The sequence below is a fragment of the Mobula hypostoma genome, chromosome 21 (genome assembly GCF_963921235.1).
Source record: "Mobula hypostoma chromosome 21, sMobHyp1.1, whole genome shotgun sequence".
NCBI lineage: Eukaryota > Metazoa > Chordata > Chondrichthyes > Myliobatiformes > Myliobatidae > Mobula > Mobula hypostoma.
The window spans coordinates 59,935,259-59,959,060 of NC_086117.1; the positions used below are offsets into that span (position 1 = coordinate 59,935,259).

Here is a 23,802-nt window from a genome sequence, read left to right on the forward strand (position 1 = left end):
GGTGCTGATGTGATTCAGGAAGTTAATTAAATCAAAAATTGAGAATTGATTTATTATCAAAGTATATGTACAGAATGCAACCCCGAGATTCATCCTCTCGCAGGGAGCCATGAAACAAAGAAACACAGTGGAACCAATTCAAGAAAACATCAAACAACTAAAGTGCGAAAAAAAAGCACATTGTGCAAATTGCAAAAAGTGAGCGAACAACACATAAATATCAAACATCAAACCGGTAGTGTTCAGTTTAGTTCAGCTCAGCGTTGCGCTGCTAGCCCATACAAGCCCCAGGGCCATTCTTTGCTAAAGCTTCCCAGTCTGCATCAATCCCCTCTATCAAACAGCTGAAAAACAATGAAATAAAAAGAGTGGCCAGAACCCGTCAACATGAAGCTTAAAGTCCATCAAAATGAGTCCACAGCCTCACTGATCAATCCGGCAATGTGGATCCCAAGAGTCCTGCACTTTCGTCCGACAGCAGCTGGCAAAAGGGCAAGGCAGACAGTGCCGGAAAACAGCCCGTTCTCCGCTCTTGTCTTTGTCGACTTTAACCGAGCCCTTGACACTTCCATTGGTGAGAAACAATGTTGTTGATCATGGGTTTGCACCTCAGTCGGTGAGAGGTAATGGAGTCGATCATGGGCTTGGGCTGGTGCCCGTGTCCATACTCCCAGGCCTCCGGGCCACACACTCCACTCTAAGCCTTATCAAACTCCCTCGGAGACAGCAAGGTCAATTAGCTCTGAAACATACTTTCAAAGTATAAATCTCCGGTTCCAGTCACATGCAGTTTAGTTATATTTGAAAGAAGTAGTAAAAGAAATAGTTTTGTGAACCATCTGTATGATGTCGCTGTTCGCTGGCATCATCTTGCAAAATATGGAATACATAATGAGTAATTGAAGGTTACCCATGTGTCAATAAATTAATTACTTGTGTGTCTATGCTCTCCTGGTTTGTTGTCTGTCAAGGGAAAGAAATTTTCTTCCTTCACCCTGTCTGGCCTGTATTAGTCTCCAGCATCACATCAATGTGATGATAGACAATCTGATACAATGTGCTTGCAATCCCCTAATTTCCCAATAGCAGTCATTCATTACTAGTTAGCTGGGGAAGTGGTAACCAATTTCTGCACAGTACTGTCTCAGAAATGGCTGGCTCTGAATGAAGTGTGACAATTTTTTGGGTGGAAGAGAAGTTAATTAATGACGTGACCAAATGCGCAGAGCGGTTGACTGCAAGAAATTGTATAGACAGCATAATTAGCTGCTGATCTTGTGTATTAGCCAGTCTGTGAGAAGCTTGCCTATTTATATTAAAGTTATGCAGTGTTGATTTTATGGGCTAGCCACTGAATGTTAATGCAAGGAGTGCTTGCATGAAGTTAACATTAGCTGTATTTAGGATTAACAGGGTACCATGCCTTGATGACTACCATCTGGTGGTTCTGACATGCACGATCATAAAGTGCTTCAGGGATCTAGGCATAGCATGTGCTAAACCCTATCTTCCAGATAACCTCTATCTGCTACTATCTGACTATTGCTGTAACAGGTCTATGGCAGACACCATATCCCTGGCTTTGTACTCAACTCTGGGGCATCTGGACAGTCAGGACACTTATGTTAGACATGTTTGTTGATTGTATAACTGCCTTCAATACTACAATTCTAAGCAAACTCATCTCCAGACTCCTACACCTAGGAATTAACATTTCAAAGTTTAAAGTGCATGTATTATCAAGTATGTATACAGTATACAGCCCTGAGATTTGTCTCCTCCAGACAACCACGAAACAAAGAAAACTATGGAGCTAACACAGGAAAATCTGCAGATGCTGGAAATCTAAAGCAACATGCGCAAAAGGCTGGAGGAACTCCGCAGGTCAGGCAGTATCTATGGAAAAGAGTAAACAGTCGACATTTCAGGCCAATACCCTTTGTCAGGACTGGAAAGAACATTAGGAATTCTCTTTCTTTCTTTTCAGTCCTGTTGAAGGGTCTTGACTGAAACGTCTACTGCTCACTCTTTTCTACAGATACTGCCTGGCCTGCTGAGTTTCTCCAGCATTGTGTGTGGAATTTGTTCAAAGAAAAAACATCAACAGCCCTCATTGTGCAAGTGGCAAAAAGAAAGAATGAGTGAAAACACAATATTAAAAACACAAAATTGAAAGCTTGTGGTCCAATCCACAGCACTGGAACTTCAGTGTGGGTGGTGGGGGAGGGACTGTCACATGACACCTTCCTCCAGCAGCAGCAAATAAGAGGCTGGTAGACGGTTCTGAACGCTCTCACCTCGATGTTTCAAACTTCCTCAACGTGTTAGTTGGCGAGATAGCCGAGGAAAGGAGCTTATCATGAGCTCAGCTTCTTGGCCTCTTGGAACCTTCTTAGAGACAGCTAAGCGCCAGATTGCTCAATTGACCTGAAAACACCACGTCAAACTGCAGGTAACAGAATCACATTCAAAGGAAAAGAAGACTTAAAAGAAGTGAAAAAGAAACAGTTCCATGAGCCATCTGGAAGATGTTGCCCACTGTAGCATTGTTCGCTGACACCATCTTGACTGAGAAACAGTTCACTTCACTCTTCATCTCCCTTTGCAAATGAATACTTGACTTGCTGATCAATAGACTGCGTTCGGCAAGGACAGGCAGCAAAAGCTTCCACCTTGCAAGTTCCATTCTGTCCTCCTACTCTACTCCCTATACATGCAGCAGTTTGTGGTCAACTCCATCTACAAGTTTGCACATGACACCATCGTAGTGGGTTGTATCTTAAATAATGCTGAGTTGGAATGCAGGAAGGAGATGGAGGCTGTTGACATGGCATCATAACATCAACCTTTACCTCAGTGTTAGAAAAACAAAAATGTTAGTTATTGACTTCAGTAAAGGGGGGTGGGGTAGAGAATGCAGTGGCATGTACAAAGGTCAAGGGAATTGACAGCTTCAGATTGCTAGGACTGAATGTCACCATTGGCTTGTCCTGTACAATCATGTTGATGCCATGGCTGAAAAAGCTCACTAGCACCTCTACGTAGTCAAAAGGCCAAAGAAATTTGGCATATCCACTTGGACCCTCAGCAATTTTTATCAGTGCATCATAGAGAATATCATAAACATGAGAAAGTCTGCAAATGTTGGAAAGCAACACAACAAAATGCTGGAGGAACTCAGCAGGTCATCTATGGAAATGAGTAAACTGTCAACGTTTCAGGCCGAAGCGAAACCCTTCTCTCTGGATGCATTACTGCTTGGTCGGACAGCTGCTCTGCAGGTGACTGCAAGAAACTACACTGTTTCTTTTGTTAGTTTACATGATGCACTGAACACAGCTCAGCACTTCATGAAAACCTCATCTCACCTCCATGAGGGGTCTACCCTTCTTGCTGCCTCAGTAAAGCAGCCAGCATAATCAAAGACCCCACTCACCTTTCCTTCATTCCTGTCAACCCTGCTGCCTCCACCCCAATAAAAAAAATCAGGAAGAAGATACAAAAGCCTGAAATTGTACTAGGATCAAGGAGAGCTTCTACCCCATTGTTAGAAGATGATTGAACAATCCCCAGTACAATAAGATGGACTCTTGACTTCACAATCTGCATCGTTGTGACCTTGTACCTTACAATCAGTTTGCTCTGCACTTTCTCTATACTGTAACACTTTTGTGCACTCTGTTACTGTTTTGCCTTGTTCTTTGTCAATATATGGTCACAATGAATTGATTTGTATGGACAATATCAAAAGATTTTTTCACATGAGACAATAGTAATCCAATTCATAATTTTGCATTTGAGAGCACACTTGATATTTTTCTTAAATCAAACATGAAAGCCTGTGACTTCATTCAGAGTTTATGCTGCTACATACAGTACATTGAAGCAGATCATTTTAAGGTCTGAGAGTATTTAAAGAAGCATTTGTGTGGGCCTTTGTCTGGCAAATATTCTCTGTATGTGTGTGGCCTTTGCATTAAGAAATAATCTCTGCATATGCGTGTGGCTCTTTGACTAAGAAATACTTGCTGCATTCTTGAAATAGATGTTTGGACACTGACAAGTTACTTTGCAATGTGAAGCCCTGGATTTATTTAACTATCTTAAGTTAGAGATGGAGTTAGTGATTTCCTGGAGCCGCACTACTATCAGTCAAGCAAGTCCCGGGTGGAGACTCAGAGACTCAGGAATGCTGTTGCACTCAGATGCAGAAGGAATCTTCATTGCTGTTTCCATAACAATTTGTTTTGACCAGTTGTGGTTGTTAGCCCTGAGCTGAGCCCCTGAACCTGGAGAACTGGTGGACCAGTCTTAGTCTGGCCTCTACCCTTTGACCTGTTTGTCATGGGTGACCCTACCAAGAGCCAAAGCATAAAGCCCTGACTCCAGCCAACATGGCTCTCTGGATTATTGAGGTATGCAAGCCTACAAACCACGACGTGGTTGTAGTCCTCTTGGAGGATTGATATGAAGTGAATTTTAAAAAATATTTTAGAGGTAAAAGAAAGAAGGTGTAAAAGTCATATTTGGAGGTACATGAGCTATTCTTTTGCTCACTCAAAACTGGAGCAGCATGATTCTTCTTTCCCTCTGCATCTCATAGGAGGTTGCTGGAATTATTTACAATTCTAGCAGCTGGAACTCCCCCACACAATAAGCAATGCAGTCAGGTGTGGCCTTAAATTGCAAGTGCTTTAATCTTGAAGAAGAATAAGGTTGTGTAAGCTTCTAGCTATCAATCTTTGTCACTGTTACCTTATGATGGTGTATTGTGTGGTGCTGCCAGCTCACAGTGTATTTTCAGCTCCCAGGTAAATTGATTCTGCAGTTTTTTTTTAGTAACTGAGAAAGGTAGTAGCTGCATCAACTTGTACAAAGTTCAAAGTAAATTTTATTATCAGAGTACATACACATCACCAGGTACAACCCTGAGATTTATTTCTTGCGGGCATACTCAGCAAATCTATAGAATAGTAACTATAACAGGATTAATGAAAGACTAACCAGAGTGCAGAAGACAACACTGTTCAAATGAAAATATAAATAAACAGCAATAAGTAATGAGAACATGAGATAGTCCTTAAAGTGAGATCATTGGTTGTGGGGACAATTCCTAAATGGACATTGAATCTTTGGTCACTACCTCAATTATTTAAGAAATATACAGTATTCTGTTTTTGCACGTTTTAAAATCTATTCAATAAATGTAATTGATTTACTTGTTTATTATTATTATTATTTTATTTATTATTATTGTATACATTTTTGCTCTGCTAGATTATGTATTGCATTGAACTGCTGCTACTAAGTTAACAAATTTCACATCACATGCCGGTGATAATAAACCTGATTCTGATCACAGTGATGGAGCAAGTGAATGTAGTTTTTCCCCTTTTGTTCAAGAGCCTGATGGTTGAGGGGTAATAACTATTCTTGAACGTGGTGATGTGAGTCCTGAGGCTCTTGTACCTTCTACCTGATGGCAACAGCAAGAAGAGAGGTGGTGGGGGTCCCTGATGATGAATGCTGATTTCATGTAGATGTGCTCAATAGTTGGAAGGGCTTTACCTGTGAGGCACTGGGTTTTTGTAGGATTCTCCATTCAAAGACATTGGTGCTTCCATACCATGCCATGATGTAGCCAGACAATAAACACTCCACTGTACTTCTGTAGAAATTTGTCAAAGTTTTAGATGTCATGTTGAGTCTCCGCAAGCTCCGAAGGAAGCAGAGGTGCTGCTGTGCTTTCTTCACAGTTGCTCTTGTATGCTGGGTCCAGGACAGGTCCTCTGAAATAGTAACACCCTCGTATTTGACGTTGCTAACCCTCGCCAGCTCTGATCCTCCGATGAGGACTGGCACATATACCTCTGGTTTCCCTCCTTTGAAGTCTATAATCAGTTCCTTGGTCTTTCTGACATTGAGTGAGAGATTGCTGTTATGACAGCACCTACCCAGAATACGTCTTGCATTCATCCACTGACTGACAGCACAGAACATTTTGAGTTATTGCCAGGATGTTGATGAGGAATTTTGGAAGTTTTATAAAGCCTAACATTGGCTAGCCAGTGACTGACTGAGAATGTGGATTTAGAGAGAGGAATTTATCAGCTGTAGGAGGGACATTAAATGCAACTAGTTTAACTTTGAGAATTTTTGGATTGGTGTGGAATATTTAAAAGAATCTTGCACAACATTTGTGACCTCAAAAATGTAAGAATTTCATCTCTTCATGTTGTAAACAGAAACAGCTGTCAATGTGGCTCACTCTGGCAATTAGAGATTTGTTACCAGGCATTAGAATGCTGTTGAACTGCCAAGGAAAGACCTGTCAGATTTCTTCACAGAAAAAGAACGACTGTATATCCTGATGCCAAGACTATTGAAGCATACATACTTAAGCCCATCAGCTCTATTGAGGATAACTGCAGTCAGCAGCCTATGCCCGAGACCTCTGTCCTGGTCCAGTCTTTCAGGTTGTCCCCTGCTGTAGCCAATTGCAGATCCTTCCTGTCCCAGGACTGAGGTCTTGAGCTTCTGTTGGCATTTCTGTAGCACTGGGATTTTACAGGATGGAGTTGCTAGCCCCATGCACAATCCTCCTGCTTTTGCAGCCCGGCTTGGGACTGTCAATGGCAGAGTTATTGAAGCACATCATACAACCTGATCCTGAGCTTCTGTTCTCATTATACACTCTACCTACCTTATAAATTTCACTCCTGAATCTTCAATGGGGAAAAAAATGCTGGGTTGAAATCTGGTGCTGAACTGTTGAGTAGCCAAGATCCCTAATGAATACACGAGTTAACAGTTTGTAAGAATAAGATTATGTAGTCCACCACGGCTTATAGAATGTCATGTTTAATTTCCAGGAGCAAAGTCCAAATAATCAGACTTCTAAAGCAACAATGCAGGAACCACAGGAGTTGGTGGAAGAGACTGTTACTGTCGAGGAAGACCCAGGCACTCCTACCTCCCATGTGTCAGTGGTGACATCCGATGATGGAACTACAAGGCGAACAGAAACAAAGGTAAGAAAATATAATTATTAAGAGAGCACAGTTATTCTATTTGGATGTTAGGCTAGTTTGTCTTGTATACTGCCATGCCCCCACTAATTTGCCAATGTACAGAACTTTGCACCAGCCTCAGGTCAAAAACTGATTTGTCTCCAGCTTCTGTTGTCCCATGACGGCAGTATAATAGAAGGATTGTTAATGTACATTTAGTGGTCACTTTATTATGTTCATTGTCTTCTGCTGCTGTAGCCTATCCACTTCAAAGTTCAACGTCTTGTGCGTTCAGAGATGCTCTTCTACACACCACTGTTGTGGTTACTTGATTGTCTTCCTGTCAGCTTGAACCATTTTCCTTTGACCTCTATTTATAAATAAGTTCACAAACAGAACTGGCACTCACTGGATGTTTTATTTTTGTTTTATGTCTTACTGTTTTTTGCACCATTCTCTGGAAACTCCATAGATTGTGTGTGAATTCCCAGGAAATCAATAGTTTCTGAGATACTCAAACCACCCCGTCTGGTACCAACAATCATTTCACTGTCAAAGTCACAATTCTTCCCCCATTCTGATGTTTGGGCTGAGCAACACCTGGACCTTTTGACCATGCCTGCATGCTTTACATAAGAAATAGGAGCAGGAGTTGGCCATCTGGCCCGTTGAGCCTGCTCCGCCATTCAATAAGATCATGACTGATCTGGCAATGGATTCACCTCCACCTACCTGCCTTTTCCCCATAACCATTAATTCCCCTACTATGCAAAAATCTATCCAGTCTTAAATATACTTACTGAGGTAGCCTCCACTGCTTTTTATGCATTGATTTGCAGCCTTATGATTGGCTGATTAGATATTTGCATTAATGAGCTGGTGTACCTAATAAAGTGGCCACTGAGTGTTGTACTTAGTATTAAACTTTGAAACCAACTTTTTTATTCTATTTGATGGAATGACACATTTGTTTAACCAGAAGGATATTAGAACCTAGAGGACGAATTCTTTTTTTAGCGAGAGGATGGTGAACTTGTGAAATTCATTGCCACAGACAGCATTGAAGCCTAAATAATTGGGTATATTTAAAACACAGGTTGATAGTTATATAAGTAGTAAGGTTACAGGGAGAAGGTAGGAGAGTGGGTTTGAGAGGGAAAACAAGTCAGCCATGATCGAAAGGTGGAGCAGACTCGATAGAGTGAATGTGCTAATTCTGCTGGTATGTCTTGTTGTCTTAATGGAAGAAGCAGGAATAAGAACAGATGGTCAACCCTTTCAATCTGCTCTGCCAATCCTGTAAGATCATGGCTGATCTGACACCACTTTCAAACTCCATAATTCTCAAATCATTCATCCAAAAATGATACTTACCTCCACAAAGGTCTGGAGCAGAGATATGACATCTATTTGCTTGGCAATCAAATTTAATTTGATTGTTATGGTTCATTCTGGCTTTTTTTTTAAGTCTTTAAATATTATTTTTGGCATAGGCTCCCACGGTGTCTTAAGTCATTGAGATTGTTGTGATTTACATTGTTGTGGATATATGACCTGTCATGTTGCTGAGGGATGGTCTTGAAGATTTTCCTTTCCTTGTTTAATATACGGCTGGGCTGAGTTGTCGCTAATCTTGAACGTTTACTAGCAAACATTTCGTCATTATGCCACACAGTCAATCAGCAACGTGATTCCCTGCCCACATCACAAATGAGTTTATGAAATGATTGAGAAGTACATAAAGGCTAATCATTCAGAGAATACACCACAATCAACAGCGCACTGATGATGTCTCCTCGCACAGTAACAAAATATTTGCAAGTAACTTGTCAAGATCAGAGAACAACTCAACCCAACCATCAACCACCCGAGCTACACATCTTCCGATTTATGTTCCATATATATCAATGGTGAACCTCTGATAGCTGTTGTTTGCCCCCAAAGTAATAAGTCCTCCAAGCAGACCACAACTTCGTCATAGGATTTGGAGGCTGGCATGTCTTAATGACCCAGAGAGCTAATGTTGGCTGGAGTCAGGGCCTTGAGCCCATGTCAAAAAGGTCAATGGCAGAGGCCAGACGAAAAGCGGTCCGCTGGTCCTCCAAGTTTGGGGTTTCAGCTCAGGGCTAACAACCTGTCTGGTCAAAACAAAGTTGTTACAGAAAGAGCAATGAAGAATCTTTCCACATCTGAGTGAAACAGTATTCCTGTGTCTCCATCCGGGACTTGTATGAGTGACAATAGTGAGAACTGAGCTACTGACATGATGAAGAAAGAACTGAACACTGCCAAAGATGGAGGACTTTAATTGTTGCCCTAAATGCCAGTGGTGGAACAGGCAGTAAGTGAGTAAAGAGATAAATGGAGGAGTGAGACCTTGTCTTTATCAGAGAAACGGATATGTAATGTTGCAGCTTGATGATCAACATTAGTCCTTGTGTCAGCAATTTAATGTTGATGTCAGCTTCATTCCCATTTGTTAAAAAGCATTGATTCCCAAGTGATCAGACAAATCTGACCACTTAAAGCAGTATTTACCAAAGGAGCATTTCCAGTGACTTAATTGTGATATAGTAATGAACTATGACTAATCACCGATTTGTAGGAAAGAGATAATTGGGTTTAACACTTTAATTGTACCTGTGATACCCATAGCTATATCTGCTGAGACATTAATGCCAGCTAACTAAAGAATAACATAGTGTGTATGCTAGAAGGTGAACTAAAATTAATGTTACTAATATGTGACTTACTGCCTGTTAAGCTCTGGCCCTCCCTCTCTGATGTTCAGAGGTACCTTTATCGTGTCAGTAGATTACTCTCTGTTTTCACTACTGTCGGTCATGCAATTTTGGAGTGGAGACTCAGGAATACTGTTGCACTCAGATGCAGAAGGACTCTGCATTGCTCTTTCTGTAACCAGTCGGTGTTGTTTGCCCTGAGCTGAACCCCGAACTTCGAGGACTGATGGACCACTGTCAGTCTGGCTTCTAACCTTTGACTTGTTTGGCATGGGAGTCCTAACAAAAGCCAAAGCATAAAGCCCTGACTCCAGCCAACATAGCTCTCAGACCTGTAAGAACTTTGTGTGCATCAGTGAAAAATATTCTATTCTTCTGAATTCTGTTAAGAATAGGTATAATCTGTTTTCATAAAACTCATCCATTGAATAAATATGGTGAACTCTTGATGCACTCCCTCTTTATGGCTTCGGAGGAAGCCATATCTGTACACAATATTCCAGGTGCGGTCTATTGGGGCCCTTATAATTAGCAGAAAGTTAGACAAATGCTCTTGTAATAAGTTCAAGCTCAAGTTTAATTATCGTTCAACCATACACATGAATACAGGCAAGTGAAACAGCGTTTCTCTAGGGCCAAGGTCTAAAACACATTACCCATAGCACACAGCACATATGGTTATGATAGCAGAAAGCATACATACAAAACAAATAATGTAGCCCAAGACTATGCTAATAAAAATCAATAAGCAGTTTGCCTTTGTTTTTGCTGGCTGCACCCGCTTGTTAGTTTTACTAATGTGTATGGAAGGAAATCGCTGTCCCTCTGAACAAATCACCTTTTAATTTCTCCCCATTTAAAAAATACTTAGAATCACAATACAAGTACCTATGCCAGGATGCTGTTTATTTTGAATACAGCTCAGCGTTTAACACAATCATACCTACGGTTATGATTGAAAAGCTCCAGAACCTGGACCTCTGTACCTCCCTCTGCAACTGGATCCTTGACTTCCTAACCCAGAAGACCACAGTCTGTGTGGCTCGAAAACAACTTCGTTGACAGTCAACACTGGCCCACCTCAGGGATGTGTGCTTTGCCCACTAACCAACTATCTCTACACCCATGACTGTAGCTCAAAATGCCATCTATAATTTTACTGACGATACAACTCTTGTTGGCAGAGTTTCAGGTGGCGATGAGAGGGCATACAGGTGTGAAATTTATTAGCTAGATGATTGATGTCTCAGCAAAGACATGCACTCAACGTCAATAAAATCAAAGAACTAATTGTGGACTTCATAAAGAGCAGGACAAGGAGAACACACCTGTCCTCGTAGAGGAATCAGAAACGGAAATAGTAAGCACCTTGAAGTTCCTGGGTGTCATTATCTCTGCAGACCTGTCCTGGGCCCAACATTTCGATGCTACTGCAAAGAAGGCACGATAGCATCTATATTTCATTAGGAGTTTGAGGAGATTTGCTATGTCACCAAAGACACTCACTAATTTCTACAGATATACTATGGAGAGCATTCTTTTTGGTTGTGTCACCATCTGGTATGAGTAGGGAGGAGTTGGGGGACTGCAGCGTAGGATTGAAGTAAGTTGCAGAGAGTTGTAAACTTAGTCAGCTCTATCATGGGTACTAGCCTCCGTAGCATGCAAGACATCTTCAAATAGCGATTCCTCAGAAAAGTGGCGATCATCATTGAAGGATGCCTTGCTGCTATCAGGGAGGAGGTATGGAAGCCTGAAGGCATGCCCTCAACAATTCAGGAACAGCTTTTTCCCCTCTTGCCATCTGATTTCTGAATGGACGTTGAACCCATGAACACTATCTCACTGCCTTATTTTCATTTTTGCACTACTAATTTAATTTAGCTATTAAATATATATACTTCAATTCATGTTTTTTTTCTATTATGTATTGCAATGTACTGCTGCTACAAATTTAACAGATTTCACGACATATGCCAGTAACATTAAACCTGATTCTGAATCTGTTTTTCCACCATAATGGACAACTTTTTTTGCAGCATTGGTTATGATCTGCCATGTCTTTGCTGTCCACGAAGTCTGCCTTTAACAGCTTGAGAGGTCTTTACCGACTCCTAACGACCCACACTGCCACCAAACTTTATCTTCAGTCATCATGCATGGTCCCTTCCCCAAATCATTAATATAGATTCCTTTGCCCCTCCACTGGTCATTGCCACTCAACCTGAAAAAGACATGCTTATTCCTTCTCTTTGTCTGTCCTTAAATCAAGCCACTCTATTCCAACATTCTCAATTGTTTTTTTGGTAAATGCCTCCCAAGGTTATTAAAGTCCAAATCTACCGCATTCACAACTGGATTAATCTTATCTATTTTGCTGGGTTTCACCTCAAAAAATATAGCATTTTTGTGGAATCTATTTTCACTTCAACACGCACAAAATGCTGGAGGAACTCAGCAGATCAGGTAGCATCTATGGAAAACAGTAAAGAGTTGACGTTTCCGGTCAAGACCCTTCAGGATGGATCCATAGTTGCCTTTCAGATGTTTACCTCTATTCTGCCAGTATTGAGTCACCTACTTCCAATTAGAGATGTTAGTTTTTTCCTATTCATGTTGTCCAGTGAAATCCTTCCCTTGGTAGTAATTAAATAATAAAAAGAATGGTGGTATATGGGTGAAGAGGACAAGTAACAGCTGAATCAAGGTGATTTAGAGTTGTAGTTTGGGAGGGGGAGGATGTAGAGGGGGAGCTGGAGAGGGACAGAGGAAAAAAAATACAGGACAGGAACAGGCTCTTTACCTTGAGAGCTATCAACCACTAATTTTCCACTAATTATACCCAAACTACCCAAAATTTTCTCCCAAATTTCCCATCAATGACCCCTGAGATTCTTCCCCTCACTTGCACAGAGGTAGTTTACTGTAGCCAATTAACTGATCAAGCCACACATCTGTGGATAAAGGACCGAGATGAAACCCATGTGGTCATAGGTCACGTGCTCATGGACTATTTGTCAATCTCCCATCAAGGAGGAGGCTACTTACCATCTATGGCAGGACCACCGGACTCAAAAACAGTTACTTTTCCCAAGCAGTAAGGTTGATCAACATGTCCACCTGCTAACACACCCTCCACTGCACCATCATTTCCTGTCAGTCACTATGCCTAGCATCACTTTATGGATATAGCTAGGGTGCCCAAGACATTTGCACGGTACTGTATTTGTCAACATGGAGCGGAGAGCAAGTTTGTAAATCTGGCAGGAGCAAAGGATGTTGGGAGTGGTGAGGGTGAAACGCTGTGGAGGGGTGAGGGGTGTGGGACAAGGGACAGAGAAGGGATGATAGGGGCCTGGGGGGGTGGTACGGGTGCAAATGCACCCAGCCCTGAGACACCAGGCAAGGTCATTTGACTCCAAACAATTGGTTTATTGATCATTACAGAATGTCTCTCTGGTTCTTCCTGCTCCCTCCCCTCTCCCTTCCCAGCTTCCCAACTGTGATTCCCCGATTTCCCCTTTCCCTTCCTCCTTCCCTCTGAGTCCACAATGGAGACCCGTCTCAGAATCAGGTTTATACTCACTCACATATGTCATGAATTTTTTATTTTGTGTGGCCCTTACTGTGATTTACAAATGTGTATGTATGTGTGTGTGTGTGTATATATATATCACAGTATATATGTGTGTGTGTATATATATATCAATCACAGTATTCTACAATAAAGAAGTGTGTGTTTGTATCTCTGGTCCCATAAGGCAATGGATCTCCTCGCTCTGTCACTGACAAAATAACAAAACTCTCTGCTATCCAAACACTGTCAGCTCTTATTATGACCTGATAATTGAGGCCACTGTTCCATTCTGGGATTTGTGGAATGTTCTCTGAACTTTCAGTGACTTGTTTGCAGAGATGTGGGAAGTCTAGAAGAGGGATTACTGGGAAATGGATTGTACATGGCACAGAATATATTAATTTTCAGGGACCTTTGTGTGGCTGGGGTTAGTCCAGCAAGAACAATCTGTGTGTACCCTTTGATTCCTGTTAACTTCAGATTACCAGGGTTCTGTGATGCTCTTTCAAATGCTGAACACAAAATGTTGGGGGGATTCGACGGCTGGGCTAAAAGGGCAGCATTTGAAAGAGTAATACAGAATGCTGGAGGAATTCAGCAGGTCAGGCAGCATCCATGGAAAGGAATAAATAGTTGATGTTTTTGGCCATGTTCCTCAGTCCCAGTCCTTCAAATAGATGCTGCCTGATCTGCTGTGTTCCTCCAGAATTTTGTGTATGTTACTCTTTCAAATGCTGCTCTTTTTGTCCAACTTGCAGCTCTGGTTCATATTTGAACCAAGCTGTGATGGACAAAGTCTGTGATTGTGGTCTGGAGTTATGATTCTGGCAAAAGCCACACTGGACGTCTCAGCATACAGTATGTGAATTAATGCCATCGTTCTTCACTTTCCTGATGAATGAGACTTAACTGACTGACTATTATTAGCAAGACTGACTTTGGGTTGCACTTGCATGCAAGTTACATTAAGCAAAGCAACTCCACAAGGAGTTGAAACATATAACAACAGGAATTCTGCAGATGCTGGAAATTCAAGCAACACACATCAAAGTTGCTGGTGAACGCAGCAGGCCAGGCAGCATCTATAGGAAGAGGTACAGTCGACGTTTCAGGCCGAGACCCTTCGTCAGGACTAACTGAAGGAAGAGTGAGTAAGGGATTTGAAAGCTGGAGGGGGAGGGGGAGATGCAAAATGATAGGAGAAGACAGGAGGGGGAGGGATAGAGCCGAGAGCTGGACAGGTGATAGGCAAAAGGGTATACGAGAGGATCATGGGACAGGAGGTCCGGGAAGAAAGACGGGCGGGGGGGGGGTGACCCAGAGGATGGGCAAGAGGTATATTCAGAGGGACAGAGGGAGAAAAAGGAGAGTGAGAGAAAGAATGTGTGCGTAAAAAAGAGTAACAGATGGGGTACGAGGGGGACTGTTACTCTTTTTTATGCACACATTCTTTCTCTCACTCTCCTTTTTCTCCCTCTGTCCCTCTGAATATACCTCTTGCCCATCCTCTGGGTCACCCCCCCCCGTCGTTCGTCCCGGACCTCCTGTCCCATGATCCTCTCGTATCCCCTTTTGCCAATCACCTGTCCAGCTCTCGGCTCCATCCCTCCCCCTCCTGTCTTCTCCTATCATTTTGCATCTCCCCCTCCCCCTCCAGCTTTCAAATCCCTTACTCACTCTTCCTTCAGTTAGTCCTGACGAAGGGTCTCGGCCTGAAACGTCGACTGCGCCTCTTCCTATAGATGCTGCCTGGCCTGCTGCGTTGAAACATATACATCAGGATTCTCTTTATCGACTATAACTTGCCATTTAATAGCAAAATTCCCTCAAAACTAATCAATACGCTTCAAGACCTAACCCTCAATACCCCCTTGTGCAATGGGATCTTCGTTCCTCACTTTCAGGCTCTACTCAGTTTGGATTAGCAACAACATTTCCTCCATGATCTCTTTTAGCACAAGTGTACCCAGCCCTCTGCTCTGCTTGCTTTATTCTTATGTGAGGATAAGCACAACTCCGATGCCATATTTAAGTTTGCTGGTGAGACCACTATTGTGGGCTGAATCAGAAGTGGAGACAAATCAGCATATAGGAGGGAGATTAAATATCAGGCTGAGTGGTGTCATACCAACCTTTCACTGAATGTCAGCAAGACTAAGGAACTGATTATAGACCTGAGAGGAAAATCAGAGGTCCATGAGCCAGTCTTCATTGAAGGATCAGAGTGGAGAGGGTTAGCAATTTTAAAGTCTTGGACAGGGGTCCCCAACCTTTTTTGCTCTGCGGACTGGTTTAATATTGACAATATTCTTGCGGGCCGACCTGGGGGGAGGGGGTGTTCAAGTAGGGTTACACTCACCGCAACGTGTCTTTTACGGTTAGGGTTGCCAACTTTCTCACTCCCAAATAAGGGACAAAAGTAGCAGTCAAATCCCGGGACACTTTACCCCAGGAAAGATTACCATGACCATGAAACCTTGCGCGGGCACCTGTGTACATGCTGATTTTTTTCCACAAATCGGTTTTGCCTTCATCTTCCCAACTACACTGTACATACATTATTTCTACTTTATATAGGCTGTGTATTTATCATATCATTCCTATATGTTAGTGTTATTTTCGGTCTTATGTGTTATTTGGTACGATTTGGTAGGTTATTTTTCGAGTCTGGGAACGCTCAAAAACTTTTCCCATATAAGTTAATGGTAATTGCTTCTTCGCTCCACGCCATTTCGGCACGAAAGGTTTCATAGCGGGGGATATACGGGACAAGAGCGGTCCCGTATGGGACAAACCAATTTAGCCCAATATACAGGATGTCCTGGCAAATACGGGACAGTTGGCAACCCTATGTTCAAGTTCAACAGTGCGTGACAGGGAATGGGGAAAAGGTGCAGCTGACTCGTATCGTTTCCTCGCGGCCCGGTACCACATGCTTTGCAGCCCTGTACCGGTCTGCGGCCCGGTGGTTGGGGACTGCTGGTCTTGGATATTACTGTTTCAGAGGACCTGATCTGGGCCCAGCGCATAAGTACCATTACAAAAAAAGGTCTCTACTTTCTTAGGAGTTTGCAAAGATTCAGCATGACATCTAATTTCTCCTGATGTGTGGTGGAAAGTACATCGAGTGGCTGCAATAGCCTGGTATGGAAACATCAATACAATACGTAGTAGATAAGCGCAAACACAAGGAAATCTGCAGATGCTGGAAATTCAAGCAACACACATAAAAATTGCTGGTGAACGCAGCAGGCCAGGCAGCATCTCTAGGAAGAGGTACAGTTGACGTTTCAGGCCGAGACCCTTCGTCAGGACTAACTGAAAGAAGAGATGGGACTTTGTCTTCCTGATGTTGAGCTGCAGATGATTCAGCTTGCACCATTCAACAAAGTCCTCCACCAGGACCCTGTATTCATCCTCTTGTCCTCCCTTTATACACCTGTCTATTGCTGAGTCATCAGAGAATTTCTGCAGATGACATCAGAATCACAATCAGGTTTATTATCAACGGCATGTGACATGAAATTTGTTAACATAGCAGCAGCAATTCAATGTAATACATAATCTAGCAGAGAGGAAAAAATAAATAAATAAACAAGTAAATCAGAAAGGTATATAGATCTTTTTAAAAACGTGCAAAAACAGAAATACTGTATATGTTTTTAAACAAAAAAGTGAGGTATTGTCCAAAGATTCTATGTCCATTTAGGAATCGGATGGCGGAGGGGAAGAAGCTGTTCCTGAATCGCTGAGTGTGTGCCTTCAGGCTTCTGTACCTCCTACCTGATGGTAACAGTGAGAAAAGGGCATGCCCTGGGTCCTAAATAATGGATGCTGCTTTTCTGAGACACTGCTCCCTAAAGATGTCTTGGGTACTTTGTAGGCTAGTACCCAAGATGGAGCTGATTAGAATTACAACCAGCTTCTTTCAGTCCTGTGCAGTAGTCCTTCCATACCAGACAGTGATGCAGCCTGTCAGAATGCTCTCCATGGTACAACTCTAGAAGTTTTTGAGTGTATTTGTTGACATGCCAAATCTCTTCGAACTCCTAATAAAGTATAGCCACTGTCTTGCCTCCTTTATAACCACATCGATATGTTGGGACCAGGTTAGATCCTCAGAGATCTTGACAGACAGGAGCTTGACTCAATGTTGTATCGGAAGTCCGAGGTACACAGGGTATACAGGAAGGGAGCCAGTACAGTCCCCTGTGGGGCCTCAGTGTTGTTTATAGCCATGTCTGACACACAGCTCTGACGCCTCACCAACTGTCGTCTGACAGTCAGGTAGTCCATTACCTAGGATACAATGGATGTGCCAACCCGCATTGAAAGGAGCTTTTCCCCCCAGCAATGTGGGCTGTGTGGTATTAAAGGCACTCAAGAAATCAAAAAAACATAATCTTCACAGTGGTGCCCTGTTTATCCAAATGGGAGCTGGCTCTGTTCAGCAGGTAGATGACAGCATCATCGACTCCAATGTGCTCCTGGTTAGCAAACTGCAAAGGATCAAGGGCTGTTCTGACCAGGGGTTGGAGGTGAGCCAGGACCAGTCTCTTTAGGGTTTTCATGATGTATGAGGTCAGGGCCACTGGACGGTCGTCATTCAAGACTTTTGGTCGGCCCTTTGGCCCTTCTTGTGTACTGGAACCACACAAGATGTTTTTCACACAGTCAGGACCCTCTCCAGGGTGAGACTCAGATTGAAAATGTGCTGGAGAACTCCACACTACTGCTTAGCACACTCCTTCAGGACCTTGGGGTTCACACCATCCGGTCCCAAAGCTTTACCGGTCCCCAGAGTTTTCACCTGCTCAATAGTGAACGTGAGTCCATGATAACTGTGGAGTTGATGGAAGGTGGGGACTGGGGGAGGTGAAGGTTGGGACGAGAGCAGTTGGTATGTGGAGGTGTGGATGGTAGGTGCGGGGGAAGGAGGGGTGCAGATAGTGGGAGCCTGTGTTGTTCATCCACGTGTTGAACTTGAGGACAGAGGAGGGAGGAGGGTACGCATTGGTGCTGAGTGAGCATTGGGTACCTTGGCACCTGGGCTGGTGTGCTGAGGGAGGTGTAAACAGGAGGGTAGTTGTCAAACCTATTGAAGAATTGGTTTAACTCATTAGCCCATTCATGGCTGCGTTCTGAGGCTCTACACTAGGCTGATTGAAGCCAGTGATGTTCTTCATACCTCTCTACACCTTCCGTGTGCTAGTCTGTCCAAACTTGTTCTTCAGCTCTCTCCTGAATTTCTCTTTAGCCACCTTGATCTTCTCCTTTAGCTCCCTCTGCACGTTTCAATTCCTCCCTGTCTCCTGATCCAAGGGCTCACTTTTTGTGGTTGAGAAGAGCCTTCAGATCACTGGTGACCCATGATTTGTTGCTAGGGAAGCAGCGAACAGTCCATGATGACATTACAGTGTCCACACAGAGGTTGATGTAGCCAGTAAGTCTGTTAAAGCCCTCCCCATATGGTTCACAAAGCACATTCCAGACAGTAACCTCAAAGCAACCCCTCAAGGCCTTGATAGCCCCTGGAGACCATTTTTTTTACTGTCGGTGGTAACTAGCAGTTGCTGCGCTTATACAAGTAGACAAGGTAAACCAGGCTGTGACCTGATCTTCCAACTGGGAGCAAAGCTGTGGAGCTGTATGCATCTCTTACATTTGCATACAAGAGGTCCATTGCTTTTTTCTCTTGTATGATACTTGATAAACTGAAAGTGGGTAGAGCTGTCGAGAGAGGAACGTGGTTGAAGTTTTCTGATACTGCAATGAACGCGTTGGGGTATTGAATCTGGAGTCTTGTGATGGTGGTATTTATGAGATCACACGCAGCATCAGCACTGCGTCGGAGAGGTGGAATGTAAACAACGAGCAATATGGCGTGGCTGATCTGACACGGTAGATAAAACGGACACAAACTCACAGCAAGCAGTTCGATGTCCAGGCTACAGATTCATTCTGTCACAGAAATGATACCGTATTACACCACCTGTTGTTCACAAGCACAACAAGCTCACCTCCCTTCCTCTCACCGCACTGTGGATTAACTGTCTGCTTGTGTTGTTGAAAACACATTCACAGTAGCTTGAAGGGCTGCTGTGAGGTTACTGACTGGAATGTGCTTTGTGAACCATACGGGGAGGGATAACCCGAGTGTGGCCACCTGTATATTGGTGAGGCCCAATGTAGATTGGGAGACTGCTTCGCCGAGCACTTACGTTCCGTCCGCAAGAAGAAGCGAGATCTCCCAATGGCCACCCATTTTAATACCACTTCCCATTTCCATTCCAATACGTACGTCTACTCAGGCTGGAGGAAGAACACCTTGTATTCCTTCTGCGTAGCCTCCAACCTGATGGCATGAATATCAATTTCTCGACTTTCTGGTAATGCTTGCCCTCACCCACTTCACCATCCCGTTTTCCCTTTCTCACCTTATCTCCTTGCCTGCCCATCACCTTCCTCTGTGCTCCTCCCCCCTTTCCTTCTTCCATAGCCTTTTGTTGCTTTCAAAAATCAACTTCCCAGTTCTTTACTTCATCCCTCCCCCTCAAGGTTTCACCTCTCACCTGGTGTTTCCCTCTCCCCTCCCCTCCCCTCACCTTTTAAATCTACTCCTCAGCTTTTTTTCTCCATTTCTGCCGAAACAGCAGCTGCACTTTTTTCTCCGTAGATGCTGCCTGGCCTGCTGTGTTCATCCAGCATTTAGGGTGTGTTGCTTAAACAGAATAATATCCATTGTTACTTCACAGTGTTGCTACCCAGTACAAAAACAAACAAAAGAAACACATTAAATAACATTAAGACAAACACATGGAGCTACTGTAACGTGCTGCCTCCTCGCACAATGCACACAACCACAGACGTTTACAGACCTCCACCACCCAGGCCATGCTCTCTTCTCACAGTTGCCATCGGGAATAAGTTACAGGAGCCTCAGAACACCATGCCAACAGGTTCAGGAACAATTACTACCCCTCAGCCAACAGGCTCTTGAACGAGAAGGGATAATTTCAGAATCAGGTTTATTATCACAAGCATGTGTCGTGAAATTTGTTAACTTAGCAGCAGCAGTTCAATGTAATACATAATATAGAAGAATAAATAAATAAGTTACAGTATACGTATATTAAATAGATTAAAAATTGTGCAAAACAGAAATAAGATTTATTTAAAGAGTGAAGTAGTGTTCACAGGTTCAGTATCAGAATCGTATCAGAATCAGATTTATTATCACCAGCTTGTGACATGGAATTTGTTAACTTAGCAGCAGCAATTCAATGCAATACATAATCTAGCAGAGAGAAAATAATAATAAATAAAATAGAGCAATAATAAACAAGTAAATCAATTATGTATATTGAATAGATTTTTTTAAAACGTGCAAAAAGAGAAATACCGTATATTTTTAAAAAAAGTGAGGTAGTGTCCATTTAGGAATCGGATGGCAGAGGGGAGGAAGCTGTTCCTGAATTGCTGAGTGTGTGCTTTCAAGCTTCCGTACTTCCTTCCTGATGGTAATAGTGAGAAAAGGGCATGCCCTGGGTGCTGGAGGTCCTTAATAATGGACGCTGCCTTTCTGAGATATTGCTCCCTAAAGATGTCCTGTGTATCTTGTAGGCTAGTGCCCAAGATGGAGCTGACTAGATTTACAACCTTCTGCAGCTTCTTTCAGTCCTGTGCAATAGCCCCTCCATACCAGACAGTGATGCAGCCTGTCAGAATGCTCTCCACTGTGCAACTATAGAAGTTTTTGAGTGTATTTGTTGACATGCCAAATCTCTTCAAACTCCTAATGAAGTATAGCTGCTGTCTTGCCTTCTTTATAACTACATCAGTATGTTGGGACCAGGTTAGATCTTCAGAAACCTTGACACCTAAGAACTTGAAACTGCTCACTCACTCCACTTCTGATCCCTCTGTGAGGATTGGTATGTGTTCCTTCGTCTTGCCTTCCTGAAGTCCACAATCAGTTCTTTCACCTTACTGACGCTGAGTGCTAGGTAGATTCTGTGACGCCACTTCACTAGGTGATATACCTCACTCTTGTATGCCCTCTCGTCTCCATCTGAGATTCTACCAACAATGGTTGTATCATCAATTTATAGATGGTATTTGAGCTATGCCTAGTCACACAGTCATGGGTATAGAGAGAATAGAATAGTGGGCAAAGCACACACCCCTGAGGTGCGCCAGTGTTGATAGTCAGCGAGGAGGGGATGTTATCACCAATCCACACAGATTGTGGTCTTCTGGTTAGGAAGTCGAGGATCCAATTGCAGAAGGAGGTAGAGGCCCAGGTTCTGCAAGTTCTCAATCAGGATTGTGTGAATAATGTTGTTGAATGCTGAGCTATAGTTGATGAACAGCATCCTGACATTGGTGTTTGTATTGTTCAGGTGACTAAAGGCCGTTGAAGAGCCACTGAGATTATGTCTGCCATTCAGCTATTGTGGCGATAGGCAAATTGCAATGGATCCAGGTCCTTGCTGAGGCTGGTGTTCAGTCTAGTCATGAGCAACCTTTCGAAGCATTTTATCACTGTCGATGTGAGTGCTACTGGGCGATAGTAACGCAGCTCACATTATCCTTCTTAGGCAGTGGTATTTGCCTTTTTGAAGCAAATGGGAACTTCCGTTCATAGCAATGACTGTTCATGGTAATGAGAGGTTGAAAATGTCCTTGAATACTCCTGCCAGTTAGTTGGCACAAGTTTTCAAAGCCTTACCTGGTACTCCATTCCGGCCTTCCACCTTGCGAGGGTTCACTCTCTTTAAAGACAGCCTAACAGAAGTGCATGAGTTGGAGGTTCTCTCACCTGTAACAATAGTGCTATTAGATGATGAGAAGGTTCAGTGCCTGCATGGACACACGTTTAATACTTTGAGAATATTACTGTAAAGCACTGAAGAACAAAAGCTTAAAAACAAGGCTGATATTAAACTGGAGCAGAACAAGGTGTTCATTGGATTGTCTGCTTTTTATTTAAAAAATCTTTATTCATAATAAATTTGCACTATGTGTAAAATGTCCATGATTTTCTTTCAGTCTATATTGCCATCCCGTCTCTATGTTCAATGTGCCATCAATTATCTGTGTTTTGATCAGCTGGTGTTTTAATGACTACCCTGTGGAGGTCTCTCTCTTCTTTGACAACTAATCCATCACAGCCTGGGGCAAAAAGATGCTTGTGTTTCCAGAAATCAGTTTGAATGATATGCTCCTCCACATGCACCTTTAGTAGTCTTGTGAAGTTGGTTCATGACTTGTTGGTTTCATAGACATAATTTTCCCTTTTCTCATTCAACTTGTTTCCTGGCTGTTCTGAGCTGTGCTTGTACTGCATTCACTGAGGTGCTGTAACATCAAATAGACAGTCAGCCAAATTCCATTCAAAAGTGACATGAAAGTCAGGGTATAACATCGTAGCTCTCAATGGCATGGCATGACATTGTGAATAAAGAGTGAAAAAGCAATGCTTCTGCTGGGGAATGAATAGATAGAAACTTCTTCCGCTCCTAACATTAAACCTCTGGCCTACTGTAAGCCAATATGCTTTTCTATTTACTACTTCCTGGCTACACAGGAAGTGACCTAATACAGATCAGAAACTGCTCACCACAGGAAAAGCTGAATGTGCTTAATCAGATAGAAAACAAATAAATTGCCCAAAGGCCAGAACAGTGCTTTTGGATAAAGTTTCATTGTTTAACTTGCATTCTTTGATGTACACCAAACAAATGTTCTTGTTGCATCTGTAATGTTGTGCCTTGATTTTTCACCTATCAGATTTCAGTGTCTTCTGTAATTAAGGGTTTGATTTGGTGCAGCACAAGTTGACAATCTCATGTATAAGAGTTGACTTGATAACTGAAAAGTTGCCCAAATAAAAATTGTACTTTCAGCTTCATTTACCCATTTGCTTCTGAGAAAAATTGTAAAGACAGTGTTGACTTATGCATCTCAGATAATCTTGATGTGGTCCTTCACAAAACTTAGATCCATACCTGGATTCCAATTGTCATATTATATCATTGTAATTGTGGTAATAGATCTCTGGTTCGTTCTTGTAAAGAAACGTACATCTGGTTCAATCTAATATCAGAGAAATGTATACAGTATACAACCCAAAATTCTTATCTTTGCAGACATCTATAAAACTGAAAAAAACCCAAAAGAAACAATGACAGAAACGTCAGAACCACAAAGAACCCTCCTCTTCCACACACAAGCAACAGCAAAAGCACCACCCCCCTCTACCCCCCCAAACCCAACACAATGCAAGCAGTAGCAAAGCCCCCAAAGAGACCTTGATCTAGAGTCCATCAAAAACTACAGTCCACCCCAACACTTTGGTATCTCAGAAAAGCTCTCGCTCTCACTCGTGATGGGGAGAGAGAGAGATCACTCCTGCGACAGCATTAAGAGGGGCGGACCAGCGGCTCACTGTTTTGATCACTTCCCTGAACCT

General features: G+C 42.8%; 1 protein-coding gene across 5 annotated transcripts in view; it reads left to right on the forward strand.

Moving 5' to 3' along the window:
- Positions 1 to 23,802, forward strand: part of arvcfb (ARVCF delta catenin family member b) — a 508,908-nt gene that overhangs the window by 304,736 nt on the left and 180,370 nt on the right. For all 5 annotated transcript variants that reach the window (XM_063074131.1, XM_063074134.1, XM_063074130.1 and 2 more), the window contains one exon: positions 6,873 to 7,031. In XM_063074131.1, coding sequence (XP_062930201.1) covers positions 6,873 to 7,031 — 159 coding nt within the window. The remainder of the gene's footprint in view (positions 1 to 6,872; positions 7,032 to 23,802) is intronic.